General features: G+C 53.3%; 1 protein-coding gene across 2 annotated transcripts in view; it reads right to left on the bottom strand.

Moving 5' to 3' along the window:
- Positions 1–12,828: 12,828 nt before the first annotated feature.
- PFKFB4 (6-phosphofructo-2-kinase/fructose-2,6-biphosphatase 4) overlaps positions 12,829–14,737 on the bottom strand; it is a 34,040-nt gene continuing 32,131 nt past the window's right edge. For both annotated transcript variants that reach the window (XM_059160823.1, XM_059160822.1), the window contains exon 14: positions 12,829–14,728. In XM_059160823.1, coding sequence (XP_059016806.1) covers positions 14,669–14,728 — 60 coding nt within the window. In that variant the 3' untranslated portion in view covers positions 12,829–14,668. The remainder of the gene's footprint in view (positions 14,729–14,737) is intronic.

Genomic DNA, 14,737 nt, shown 5'->3' on the forward strand with positions numbered 1-14,737 from the left:
AGAGCGAGGCCAGGGAGGGGGAGCGGACGCCTCTCCCAGCCTCCCGGCCAGGCCCACGTCCAGGGGCCACGCGGAAACTCCAGCTCCTTCAGGAGGTGGCGGCTCCTGCCCCACCCCCTCACCCCCCGACGTCGCCTTCTGTGCCCGGGATACTTCCAGCCCCCTTCCTCCCCCGCGCCCCAGTTCCCAGCCCTTGGCCCGGAGGGGATCTCCTGGGAAGGGGGAAATCTGCATCCTAACACTTGGGAGGCAGGACACAGGCGGATCCTCACTCGGGACTCACCGGGAGCCGGGGACCAGGTGAGGTGGTGAGAAGAGGGTCCAGAGCAGACCTAAGCACACAGTAGGCACTCAATAAATGCTAATCCAAAGACTCTGAGGAGACTCCATCCACTGGGTTGACCTCTCTATCCCCACAGTCATCCTATGCCCCAGCCCAGGCAGGCTCATCCCCCATCTCAGGGCATGCCCGGTTCAGATGAGCTGTTCTGAGGATGGGAACTGGCAGCTTCCAGGCACTCTAGGCCACCTCCTGGCTCAGGGGAGTCTGGCTGGCTTGCATTCCTTTCTGTTCCAGGACCATGTGCTCACACAAGACTCCTTGAGATGGGGCAGTAGCTACCCCTGACCCTGTCTTTCACTGTGGTCAGGGGTCTGGGCAGAGCCAAGGAAATGCAGAAGGAGCCCTGCCACGACTCTGTTCCAGATGCCATCCCAAAACATCATAGGCTCGGGGAACCACAGTTCTGCCAACTGGGAAGTCCAAGATCAAGTAGCCAGAAGATTCTGTATCTGATGAGTTTCTGGGTTCATAGATGATTGTCTTTTCCCTGTGTTTTCACTTGGCAGAAAGACCAAGGGACCTCTCTGGGCCTCTTCTCTAAGGACACTAACCCCCATTCATGAGAGCTCCACCCCTAAGATCTAATCGCCTCCCAGAGGCCCCACCTCCAAATACCATCACCTTGGGGTTAGAATTTCAACATCTGAATTTGGGGAGGACACAGGTGTTCAGTCTATGGGCAGCATTTTTTCACCCAGGGTTTCTGACCTGCTGCCCACCCCACACCTGGCACGTGCAGTACCTCATACTCAAGGCAGAAAAAATGAGATGTCGCACTGACTGGGCACCCAAGCCTGGGCATACACCCTGTGTCCTGCCGTGTGTTTCTCACCGGAGGACAGGGGCATCGCTGGGACTAACAGACCCCAGAGGACCACCTGGGAGGTCCTCAGTGCGGTGCCCCAGGCTGGGGGGTGAGAAGAGGGAGGAAACAGCTCAGCTTGGTCACCACCTGGACCACCTGGCGAGGAAGGGGTCAGGACTCAGCAGAGGTAGAGGCATGGCTGTCCCCCAGCAGAATGAAGAGCCGTCCCTGATACCTCTCAGCCTTGTCCCGCCCCCTCAGCAATACAGTCTGAAGTTGAACACAGCTCAGGTCCCCCTTCCCAAGGACAACAGCCGCCACACGCTCCCCTCCACGTGCACCTGACCAGCAAGCCTCCCCCACCTCATTCCACACCCTGGGTGCCCAGCCTTCTGCCTCCCACAGACTTGATCTCTCTTCATAACCCAGTCCCTGACCTGAGTAAAGCTCCTAAGAGTTGTCCTTTATTTCATGGGGCGCCTGGATGGCTCAGTTGTTAAGCATCTGCCTTCAGCTCAGGTCATGATCCCAGGGTACTCAATGAGCCCCACATCTGGCTCCCTGCTCTGTGGGAAGCCTGCTTCTCCCTCTGCCACACCCCCTGTTTGTGCTCCCTCTCTCGCTGTGTCTCTCTCTGTCAAATAATAAATAAAATCTTAAAAAAAAAAAAAAAAAGGTGGGGGGAGGAAATGCAATGTTTTCCTACATTTCCAAGGCAATTTAAAAAAAAAAAATAAAAGAATTGTCCTTTCTTACATCCTGTCACTTGTCTTTGGCCTCTCTGCTCTGACACCCCCACCCCACTTCCTCTGGGGGCCTCTCCCCTGGCCTCATCCTCCCTGACCTTCTCAGGATTGGGGACCCCATGCCCTGTCATCTTCCCATATCTCACAGACAAATAGGGGAAGCCTTCATGGGGGAGTCCGGTGAGGGTTCCATGACCCACCCAGAGCTGTGTGCAGACCGGGCGGGGCTGGACACCAAGAACAGCCCATGGCTGAGAAATCACAGTCATGCCCCCGACAGGCATGAGTCTGTGCGAGGGAGGAGGACACCAAGTCTGCGAAGCAGGGGGGGTGGGGGGGTGGGGGGGTGGGGGGTGGGGAAGGTGTCCCTTCCATAAGCCACCTTGGGGAAATCAGCTGCTCTGAGACAGAAACCAAACTCCCTGTGCCAAACGTGGGCATCTCAGCAAGACTGAGGTCCCTCCAATACAACACTTGGTCTCAAGGTCATGAGTTCAAGTCCTCCGTTGCAAGTAGTTTACATTAAAAAAAAAAAGTGTATTCAACAGGATTGAGGGTCGAATGCAGGATACCTGATGGAAGGACCCAGACCAACTGGACTAGCTCAGCCAAAAAGTGTCAGACCACATCTGTGTATGGGATGGAGGGGCCAGGCAGCAGGGGCTGTTGGGCTCAGACCCACCCCTCTGACAGCCTGTCTCCTCAGGCTTCCTCTACTTGCTTTTGGTTCCAGCTGGTGCCCTTCCCTGCTTAGAAGCAGACCCTCCCTTAAATTCTGCACCCCCCAACCCCCCACCCCTGTCTAGTCTACCTGGAATGGCTCACACCTCACTTCAGGGCACACACATTCACTCCCTTCTGCTCTTCCCCTGTCCCAGGCCACTGGCACCACAGGGTCCTCCCCTAAGTCCTCACCCTCTCCCTCTACATTTCCGCCTTGCACTCCCTGCTGGAGTCCCAGAACACTTTATCCTCACCTTCCTCACCGTCTGTCCACCCACAACTCTCCTCTTGCCCCCTCCCCAGTGTGCTCCCAGAGGTCCCTGCCCTCACCTCTCTCTCGAAGCCGGCTGGGCCTCTGAGAGTCCCTGTCCATGCAGCATAGTCCAGGCCCTAAGGACTCCCAGGACAGCACCTCCCAAGAGTTCCTAGGCCTCCACGGACAACTCACACCTGTCTCCTCAGTTCTACCTGGTCACCCAGACTGGTGCTCAACTCCCCCAACTCTGCCACTCTCAGCTCCAGAACATTCTTTTCTTCACCACTGACCCAGCTCTGGTCTCACCACCTCTCTCCATGCTTCCAGTCTTGATCTTCCTAAAGAATAAATCAGTAGCCAGCGCCGCCCCCCACACCCCCCACCACCCTAAACCCTGCAAGGGCTTCCCATGGCTCTTAAGGTAAAGCTCCAATTTTGTTCCCAGCAATAAAATGGGGCTCCTTGTGCTTCCTGGCTCTGCAGCCACTACATACATCCCCCTCACTCCCTCTGATTCACCCTTTAGGTCCCAGTTTAAAACACCACCTCCTCCAGGGAGCCTCCCAAGATGTCAAGTTTGAGTTAGGGCTCCCCTCTACGTTCCCACAGCCCTCGTGGCTCCCCAGCCCAACACCAAACCCTGGGTTATATGGGTGTCTTCTGCTACTCTGGGGGTTCAGTGAGGCTGGGGTAGAGGTCTATCTTCTATAACCAGCACAAGGGCCATGCACATGCCAGAAAACTGAAAAAGGAAAGATCCTTTTCTTTGAAAGGGATCCTCAGGATCCCCTTCAACCCACTAATCACTTTCCCCTGAGTACCAGCCCTGAATCACTCCCCTAGGGGACAGGCTGCCTCAGTGCCCCCAAGCCTCTGTGCTGCCCATAGTCTGGGCCTGTGGCAGCAGCTTGTCTTGACTTTCCTATCCCGGTCCATCTTCCACCCTACTCTGTCCTGGGGCTCCCTCTTCCAGGGCTGCTTGTTGGACTTGGCAAATAGAAGGCAAAGGTAGGAAGTTGGAGAATGTGTGGGTGGGGCTACTCCTCCCCTACTCCTTCCCCAAACTCTTGCCTGCAGTCAACACACCCCACCCCACAGCCACCCCTCTCCCAGGTCCCTGGCAGGGCTATATGCTGAGATATTGGGCCTTTATCTAGAGGACCACAGGAGGGCATGACTTGAGAGATCCCTCTGGTGGACAGATCACAGGAACTGAACGGGACTAAGGCGTGGGCCCACACCAGGTTTGAGTAACCATTCCCTACTTTGCCCCTGCAGGCCTAGATGGAAAGGGCTCCCCATTTATTTTTTAAGATTTTATTCATTCATTTGACCATCAGACATCACAAGTAGGCAGAGAGGCAGAGAGAGAGGGGGAAGCAGACTCCCCACTGAGCAGAGAGCCGGATGCAGGGCTCGATCCCAGGACCCTGAGATCATGACCTGAGCCGAAGGCAGAGGCTTAACCCACTGAGCCACCCAGGCGGGTGGCTGTTTTTGTTTTTAAAGATTGTATTTATTTGAGATAGAGTGAGAGACAGAGCACGCTTGGGTGCGTGTGCACGCTCGTGTGCGTGCACACACAAGTGTGGAGGTGCCCAGAGGGACGGGGGGGGGGGGGGGGGGGGAAGCAGGCTCTCCACCCAGCAGGGAGCCCAACAGACTTCTCAATCTCAACTCTCCCCCCATCATGACCTGAGCCTAAAGCAGACAGTAAACCGACTGAGCCACCCAGACACCCTGAAAGGGCTCCTCCTGATGTTAGCCCCCCAGTGATGCGCCAACCTAGGTGACCCCTTGAACCTATTTACAACCCCATAAACAACCCTTGATTGAACTCCTTTCGAACACTCAGCCTGATGGGAATGGGGCCTTCACTTGTGCTGGGTGGCCCAGATGTGCTGGGGTTCTAAGTGGGGCCCACAGCCCAGAGCCACATCCAGTGATGCCCGGAGGCCCAGTCCTGACAGGGTGTGGGTGTCAGGGCGTGGGCACGGCCCATCAGCCCTGGACTGAGCCTCAGGGACAAGATGGGTGAGTGCTGTTAAAGAGAAAACTGCAGGCCCCTCAGACCAAGTCCCCAAACCAGGGCTTGATCCCCAATCTAATTGCGGTTTCAACCTCCGCCAGAAATGTGGTCTTAACCGGTCTGTCGGGAATTCTGGATGAGCGCCACTGAGTCTGCCACCTGCTGCTCTCCCACCCCCCCACTCAAAGAAAGATGAGGTCATCTGCATGATAAAACACTTGGCTTTGCCCACCCCCCCAAGCCGGGAGGCCTAGAACAATCCTTTTCTTTTGCTAATAACTTTCCCGCTTCTACCGTCCATCTAAAGAAACCCTCCATCTGGTCCTAGTCCTTGGAGCTCCCCTCCACTCAACAGGTGGAGTGCTGCCCAATTAACCAAGTGTTTAATTAAGCCAATTAGAGCTTTACATGTTACTCAGCTGGATTCGCGTTAATTACCAATACTACAGGAGAGGCCCCGGCCATCCCTTTCCACCCAGCACCTGGCCCCTTTCTTCCGCTTCAGAAGGCAGAAATGCCACATACTCACTCTCCCCTGTGTCCTTCGCCCGAGGGCAAGGGCCTTTGTCCAGGCCCAGCCAATCAAACCTACCCGCTCTGGAGTTCCCTCGGGGGCTGGGGACCAACCGGCGGCAGGACTGCTGGGAGCCTAGTTCGTGGGGGCGGGCCTCCTGCAGTGTCTGGGCCTACCGGGAGGAGCACCGAGCTGTGATTTGGGCTGGAGGCAAACTGTGTGGCTCTGTGTCTTGTCCTCTAACCTCCTTGGTGGCTCTGGCTGCTACGCAAGTTCCTTTTTAGAAATTTGCCTTCTTTGGGGGCGCCTGGGTGGCTCAGTGGGTTCAGCCTCTGCCTTCGGCTTAGGTCATGATCTCAGGGTCCTGGGATCAAGCCCTGCATCAGGCTCTCTGCTCAGCAGGGAGCCTGCTTCTCTCTCTCTCTCCCTCTCTGCCTACTTATGCTCTCTCTGTGTCAAATTAACAAATAAAATCTTCAAGAAAAAGAAAGAAAGAAAGAAATTCGCCTTCTTTGATTAAGTTGGGCAGAGTCCTGTTTCCTGCGACTGACAGAGGAGTTGTCCCCAGGGATAGCAGGAGGTGTCCAGACTGGACATTCATCTGGTGGGAGCTAAAGAAATCCAGCTAGGATGAAAGGAAAGGGCTCTAGCTAACCTGGCAGGCTGAAGCCCCCATTGGGGGTGTCGTTTAATACAGAAGAGATGCTCTTTGGGACACCTGGGTTACTCAGTGGGTGAAGTGTCTGCCTTCAGCTCAGGTCATTATCCCAGAGTCCTGGAATCGAGTCCCGCATCAGGCTCCCTGCTCAGCGGTGAGCCTGCTTCTCCCTCTATCTTCTGCTCCCGCTGCTTGTGCTATATAGAAATAATATATAGAAATAATATATTATATATAATATAATATATAAATAATATATACAAATAATATATTATATATAAATATGTAAATATAAATAATATATATATAATTTATATATAAAATGTATAAATAAAATCTTTTAACAAAAGAGAGAGACAGAGAGAGAGAAGCTCTTAGTCTCTGCTTCCTGGCACCAGACCTTCTAAAACACTTGGAATGTACTGTCTTTTGGATGCTAATGAGAAGACTCCCCTACAAGAAAAGGCATACCCCAGATAGGTTCAGGATGGGGGTGAGGAAGCTGGTCACCAAAAAGACCAAGCCAGGAATAGAGGGTAGAAACTTCCAGGCCGAACTGGGGAGGTGGGGAGTGGAGATTTCACTTCTATCAACCAAAGGCCAATGTGGTTTTTGTTTGTTTGTTTTTTAAAGGTTTTATTTATTTATTGGACAGACAGAGATCACAAGAAGGCAGAGAGGCAGGCAGAGAGAGAGGAAGGGAAGCAGGGCCCCCGCTGAGCAGAGAGCCCAATGTGGGACTTGATCCCAGACCATGACCCAAGCCGAAGGCAGTGGCTTAACCCACTGAACCACCCAGGTGCCCCCAAAAAGAAAGATTTTAAGTTAAGACATTGTTTTTTCAAAATTCGAATCCAATGATTTTATGCTCTAAGTAACTTGGTTTCTAGGGGTTTTGAAGGTAAAGTCTCCTGGTACCCCAGTTCTCCTACACCCGTCCTTAAACTTGGCAAAGTGCTTCCGTAAGAAACCTCCATCAAACCCCCTGCCTAGTGAATTCAGGGAGCTTCCGGAGCTGGGAATGCAGGAGCCCTTGGTCATCCTAGAAGCTTGCCCTCCCCTCAGTACCTCGCCCTATGCCTCTCTTCTGTTTGTTTGTTCCTGAATTGTGTCCTTGTTAATAAACTGGTTAATGTAAATAAAGTATTTCCCTGCGTTGTGAGCCAGTCCCGAAAATTACTGAAGCTGAGGAGGGGGCTCATACCTGACGTATGGGCACCCGGTAAGAAGTTACAAGTGGCCCCCTAGAGACTTTTTCTAGCACCTGAAGTAGGGTCGATCCTGTGGGACTGAGCCCTCCACCTGTAGGGCCTACACTCCCTCAGGAGTTGGTGTCCAAATTGAGTTGAATTGTTGGACAACTAGCTGGTGTGGGAGAGTCAGAGAAATCATCATTGGTGTGAAACTACCACCAAATTTAGGGTCCGAGGTGAAGTCAGAAAAGAAAACACCACTGGTGGCCCCTCACGTGAGGGACCCACTGAGGACCAAGGACAGGGTATGGGGAGGCCCAGGGCTTCCCCTGACAACAGTGCGCAAAGGGCCTCAGAAATGCCCCCAGCGTCAGGTGGCTGCTTCCAACAGCGCCAAACAGCTTGAAGAAAGAGAACAGGGTCAGGTTTTTAGCTGCCGTGTGTCCTGGCACAAACGACTCCTCCGATTTGCAAAGGAGCCTCCTGTTTCCAGCGGCCCATGGGGCTGCGGCAGCCCATCATCAAACCTGCAGGCTGATTCTGTGGCTTCCTGGTTAAATACTGACTGAATTCAGAGCCTCCTTAAATCTTTGAGGGGAACGCTAGGCACTGCTCCAGACAGAGCAAGGAGTGTGCACAGCGACACCGGGAAACACTCCACAAGCTCACGTCCAGTGGCAATTGTCATCTTCCTTGACCCGCTGGCGTCACCTGACATGGCAGGCCACTCCACGGTCCACCCACACTCCCCACACTGCTCCTTCCCATAGCCCTCTTCTGACTCTTCATGTCAAGCTGTAATGTGGGCTCCCCAGGGCTCAGCCTAGGTGTCATTTCTTCCCTCTTTACCTTCCCCTTGAGCGCTTGTTCAGTGTCATACCTTAAAGCGTTGTCTATGCACTGATGATGCCATTTCTTACCTCTGGCCTAGGCCTCACCTCCAGACGACAAGAAGCAACTGTCCCCTCAATGCCTCCCCTTGGGTATCTCTGGCATTAAATCTGAATGCGCCTTCACTTGACCTGTAGACCCCCAGCACCACGCTGCCCCCTGTGGCCCTTCCCATGTCCCCAGCGGTGACCTCACCCCTGGGCATGGCCTGTTTCTCATATGCCTTCATCCAAACCAGCAACCAATCTTGGCTCTACCTTCACACTTTAGGCAGAATCCAACTACTTTTCAAGAGCCCCAACACCAACGTCAAGTTCTCTTGTCCAGATTGTCACAGTGGCCTCTGGACAGGTCTCCTGGCCTCCACTCTGCCCCCCTGTGTCCTCACTGTGTCCTGTGTCCTCACTGTGTCCACCACCATTAGAATGTCAGCTCTGTGGGGCGCCTGGGTGGCTCAGTGGGTTAAGCCGCTGCCTTCGGCTCAGGTCATGATCTCAGGGTCCTGGGATCGAGCCCCACATCGGGCTCTCTGCTCAGCAGGGAGCCTGCTTCTCTCTCTTTCTCTGCCTGCCTCTCTGCCTACTTGTGATCACTGTCTGTCAAATAAATAAATAAAATCTTTAAAAAAAAAAGAATGTCAGCTCTGTAACAACAAGGGCTTGTCTGTTAGGCTTACTGCTCTGCCCCCACGGCTTAGCCCACAGTAGGCACTTGATGTGTTAGCAAATGACATAGGATGAAGAGAGATGGAAGAATGCAGAGGAATCTGATTACCATCAACGGCAGCCCCTCTGCACCCCCTTCCCCCGGAAGCAAGGTGTCCTCCCCCGAGACCTGGTGAGGGAGTCAGTTTGCCAGGGGAAGCCGACCCTCCTGCCCCTCTTCCCAAACTCCTTAACATCCCCGGTGCCTTAAACTGTAGATGGGTTCCCGCAGGGCACCTGACGGGCTCAGTCAGCTGAGCACCATATGTGACTCTTTGTCTCAGGGTTGTGGGTTCAAGCCCCATAGTGGGTGTAGAGATTACTTAAAAATAAAATAAATATAAAGATGGATTCCAGCATGTCTGGAGGTCTTATTACCAAGTCAAACCCAGAGGGGAAGGCTTATATATCAAAGGAATTGTAAGACTTTGTTACTTTACCTTGGTCACAATATGAAGAGTATGTGGGAGAAAGGATCCAGGTCTGGGGCCAAGGAGATAAGAACCGAAGTTTAGATAGGGCTGAATTTATCAACACAGGTGCGTCTGCCAGAAATCTGGGATTCCGTGTGCTGGCTTGAGCTACAAGGGGTCGTTCTGTGTGTCTATTTGGCCAGAAGGAAAGCTGAGTCTCACTAAACGCAATTGAGATGCCGAAAGTTCCCTGGTCTCATGTAGAGGAAAGAATCCAAAGCCTCAGAAAGATGCGCTCATTCATTGAAAACAAATGTTGGACTGAGTTTCTCAGACAGCTCACCCAGAGATACGCCCTTCTCTGTCGCTTAGAAGCTCGTTGCTGAGGGGAACGTCTTTCAGAAGTTTGTCTGCCTGGGCAGCTATAACACACCAAGTGGCTTAAACAACAGAAAGTTCTTGTCTCTTGGTTCTGGAGCCGAGGTGCTGGCAGGGCCACGCTCTCTGTGAAGGCACCGGGGAATCTGAATGAGGGCCCAGCCTAACGCAGTACGACCTTACCTCAACTCAGTACATCTGCAAAGATGCTATTTCTATCTTTCTTCTTTTTTTTTTTAAGATTAATTTTATTTATTTGAGAGACAGCATGAGTGGGAGAGGCAGAGGAAGAGGGAGAGAATCACAAGCAGACTTGGTGCTGAGTGTGGAGCTCCACGCGGGACATGATCTCACGACCCTGTCATCACCACCTGAGCTGGACACTTACCCAGCCGCACCACCTAGGTGCCCCCAAAGATTCTATTTCTAAATAAGGTCACATTATGAGGTATCAGGGGTTAGATCCTAAATGTCTGAATTTTTTTGTAGGGGGAACACAATTCAACCTTTACTTACTAGACAATAGAGTCACTGTTCTCCATGTGGGGGATTTTTTTTTTTTTTTTAAAGATTTTATTTCTTTATTTGAGAGAGAGAGAGAGAAGGAGGGAACACAAGCAGGGGGACAGGGAAAGGGAGAAGCAGGCTCACCATGGAATAGGGAGACCCATGCAGGGCTCAATCCCAGTACCCTGGGATGATCTGAGCCAAAGGCAGAGGCCTAACGACTAAGCTACCCAGGTGTCCCCTTTCTTTTTTTTAAAGATTTATTTAGGGGCGCCTGGGTGGTTCAGTGGGCTAAAGCCTCTGCCTTCTGCTCAGGTCCTAATCCTGGGCTCCTGGGATTGAGCCCCGCATCGCATCGGGCTATCTGCTCAGCAGGGAGCCTGTTTCCCTTCTTCTCCCTCTGGTTGCCTCTCTGACCACTCATGATCTCTCTCTCTGTCAAATAAATAAATAAAATCTTTTTAAAAAATAAATAAAGATTTATTTGAGAGAGAGAGAGCATACGCAGTCACAAACCGGTGGAGAAGCAGAGGAAGAGAATGCCAAGCAGACTCCCCACTGAGCTCAGAGCCCGATGATGCAGAACTCAATCCCAGGACTCTGCGATCATGACCTGAGCTGAAGTCAACTGACTGAACCATCCAGGCGCATCCTCCATTTTTCAATTTAAAAAATATATATATATATTTTATTTATTTACTTGCAGAGAGGTCACAAGCAGGCAGACAGGCAGGCAGGGGGCGGGGGGAAGCACGCTCCCTGCTGAGCAGAGAGTCCAGTGCAGGGCTCGATCCCAGGACCCTGAGATCATGACCTGAGCTGACAGCAGAGGCTTAACCCACTGAGCCACCCAGGCGCCCTTCCATTTTTCACTTTTAATAAAATAGTTTTGTTCAAACAACAACATGCCCAGCCCCACACATGACTGATCTAAGCCAAACATGCCAACATTTCCTTTGCCAAGTGATCACTGTATTTTCTTTTAATATATAGTATGTATTTGTTATATTATAAACCTAACTCAAATGTTGCTGAAACCTTTTTTTTTTTTTTTTTAAGATTTTATTTTTAGGGGCGCCTGGGTGGCTCAGTGGGTTGGGCCTCTGCTTTCGGCTCAGGTCATGATCTCAGGGTCCTGGGATCGAGCCCTGCATTGGGCTCTCTGCTCGGCAGGGAGCCTGCTTCCCCTCTCTCTCTGCCTGCCTCTATGCCTACCTGTGATCTCTGTCTGTCAAGTAAATAAATAAAATCTTTTTTAAAATTTTTTATTTTATTTTATTTTTAAAGATTTTATTTATTTATTTGACAGAGAGAGATCACAGTAGACAGAGAGGCAGGCAGAGAGAGAGAGAGGGAAGCAGGCTCCCTGCTGAGCAGGGAGCCTGATGCAGGACTCGATCCCAGGACCCTGAGATCATGACCTGAGCTGAAGGCAGCGGCTTAACCCACTGAGCCACCCAGGTGCCCCCCCCAAAATTTTATTTTTAAGTAATCACTACACCCATTGTGGGGCTCAAACTCACTGCCCCGAGATCAAGAGTCACGTGCTCCACTGACTGAGCCATCCAGACACCCTTGCTAAAGCCTATGCCTTTGGAACAGCATTTCTTTCTATCCAAATGTCCTCTGACCCTAACATCCAATGATGGTCATTGTTTCCTAGCAACGCAAAATGCTATACAATTTTTCAATGCGATGAAATATAATCCCTCTTCCTATGGCTCTGGTAGAACGTTGGACATGAAGAAAAATTCTCATAGTGTTAGATCTTATTCCTTCTGCTGTTGCTTTGCTATTAGAAGTCTTTAACATCTTCTCCCAAAAGTGCTGAGGCCTCTCAGGTGTCCACCCAGGACCTCAGTGTCCAGAGACGGGGGGAGGACCATCAAGCTGTCCCCTAATCTTGACCACCAGGAAGACCATCGCAGCTGAAATCGCGCTGAACTTGGGGATGAAGGCCAGTGGTTTCTGTCACTGATCGTGACACAATTGGGTAAGGCAGAGCCATAGCTACTGGCAACACCGGACCTGACAGAAGCAGCCCGGCCACAGCTACCTCCATCCCGACACACTGGGAGAGGTGCAGATGGGCAGCCAACATGTCCAGCCCCATCGTGTCCACCGAGGAGCAGCCCTGCGACTTGCCCTCCAACAGCCTGGCCCCAGCGCAGGAAGCATGCAGAGTCCAGTGAAGTCCTGGACCAGGAGAAAGGGAAAACCCTACCTGTCACCATCTTCCCCAGCCCAAAGGCAGGTGACAAAGAAAACAGGGCAGAACCAGCCAACACGCTCCCACTCACAACGCCCTGCCGCCCCTCCATCCTTGACCCAGCCCCTGGTTCCATCTGCTCCCCAAAGATGCCATGATCTGGAACCCATAATTTCCCCCTAACGGTCCTCCACCTCAGATGCCCCTTCACACATCTGCTTCCTGGGTGAGGACCCAGAATCCTAGGTTGGCCCAGAGAAAACTCGGCCCTGTCCCTGCCCATGGGCACCAGGCCCAGAACTAACTCCAGGACAAGACAGCTTCCTCTCCAGAGAGGGGTAGGCATGGAAGTGGGAGCTGGACTGAAGATCCCAACACAGACCTATGAGAGTCCTCAATGTGGGAGTCTTCAGAACCAGCTGAAAATACCTCAGAAATGGAGAGATGGCCACAAGCTACAACCTTAGATTCTCATTTTTAATTTTTTTTTTTAAGTAAGCTCTAGGCCCAACATGGGGCTTGAACTCACAACCCGGAGATCAAGAGTCACATGCTCTACTGACTGAGCCAGCCAGGCGCCCCAATTTTTTCTTTAAGTATTTATTGCAAAGAATGCTGGACACAGTGTGATGTGCAGCTGAGATCCACCAACCATCACCCATTCCAGGGAGAATGGGAAAATGTCTTTGACACAAGCACATGTGTCTTCGACACAAATGTTTTGACACGAGAACCGTCATGGATAAAACCTGGCAGCCAACCAGTGGATGGCTGCCCATGCAGAGAACACTCCAGGCAGAGGCGGAGAGGATCTGCCCCAAGCGATGCCATGCCCCCAGACTTCCCTCTGCCCAATCCCAGTCCTCGTAACACTCTGGGTCCAGCAGCTCCTGACTGCCCTCGCTGGTTGTGCCTCGCTGGTCGTGCCTCGGCCAGCCGGTCCTGGAGAGGTGGGGACGTCTCAATGTACATGGCGCCAACCAAAGAGACCCACCAAGGCCAACAAGCAAGCATGTCCAAGTGACCAAGTCATCAAAACTCTGGGGGACATGGAAACAAGGGCTGTGGTCCCCATGTCCCAAAGGCAGTGGCATGGTCCTCTGGTCCTGACTTCAGGGCTAGGGGCTCTGGCAGTCGTAAGTCCAGAAGCTCCTGCCCCAGCCCTCCACCAGGTCTGTCCACGGCCACTGCAGTGCACAAGGCTGAGATGACCAGCCGGGGCGGGGGCACAGGTTCCCCTCAGGGGCAGGCGGTACCTACAGGCTGCAAAGCCCCAGGAGGCTGGGAAAGATGGGCTATTCTGCCAGGGAAGTTTCTAGGTACAATGTGGGCTCAGAATCCCGGACCAGGACCCAACTGTGGACAGCAGGGCCTCCGACTACAGACCCAGACACCCCCCCACGCAGCTTCTCAACTTGCCAGCCATGCCTCCTGCCCAGAGACAAGAGGGAGCCAGGACCCTGGCGCCCAGGGAGGCCAGCCTGCCTCCCTGGGCCCAAAGGAACTCAGGGGTGTATGACAGATAGCAGCCCCCCAGGGTGATTCTCACGCCAGGCTCCCACACACAGGAAGCCGAAGCTGTGCCATGCTGGGAAAATCCTCCCCTGGGCAGGGTGCCCCCGCCTTCCTGCCGGTCCCCTGCTCAGTCTCACGGGCGGAGGGCAGTGAATGCCAGGACAGGCTTGTTTCTCTGAATGGTTCACAGCAAATGCATTTCTCGGCCACCAGGGTCCGCTCCTGTGTGGACACAGCGGTGACGGGGCAGAGGTAGCAAGGGGAGCACAGTAGGGGACGGAGAGGCGGGATGGCAGCCTCTTCCTCGAGCACCTGCGTCGGCACAGGAAAGGGCGTTCACACGGCCACCCCGACTTCATGTGCTTTCACCGGGACAGGCATGGGGCAGGGGTGGCTTGGGCCCCCAGCTCCCCAAAATGTTCCAGCATATGCACGGTCGAGAAGGGGTGACCACAAGGGCCGCACCCCCTGTGGGCTTCTGCTGAAGTGAGCCCACGGCGTTCACGAGCTGCTCCGACACGAGGGCCGGGCCTTGGCGGCTCTCCGGTTCCCGGCGGGCAGGACGGGAGGGGCACCCCCGGGCAGATCCAGTCTGGCCAAAGCTTTACAGCAGCCCATCGGGCACGACGTCTAACCCTGTCACCATCGATGAGGAATCAGGGGGACCAGTGCATGGCCTCTGGGATGTTCCAGCAGAGAAACTGTCACACGGGCCTGGGGGCCTGTCATGACGGCACCTGCAGAGCTCAATATCTGCCTGGGGGTGGCAGTGGAGGAGACATGGTCACTGGTGAGCAGGGACCGTGACAAGGGCTTCCTCCGGGGGCCTCGAGATGTCTACATTCTGCAAAAC

Source organism: Mustela lutreola, chromosome 2 (genome assembly GCF_030435805.1).
Source record: "Mustela lutreola isolate mMusLut2 chromosome 2, mMusLut2.pri, whole genome shotgun sequence".
Taxonomy (NCBI): Eukaryota; Metazoa; Chordata; class Mammalia; order Carnivora; family Mustelidae; genus Mustela; species Mustela lutreola.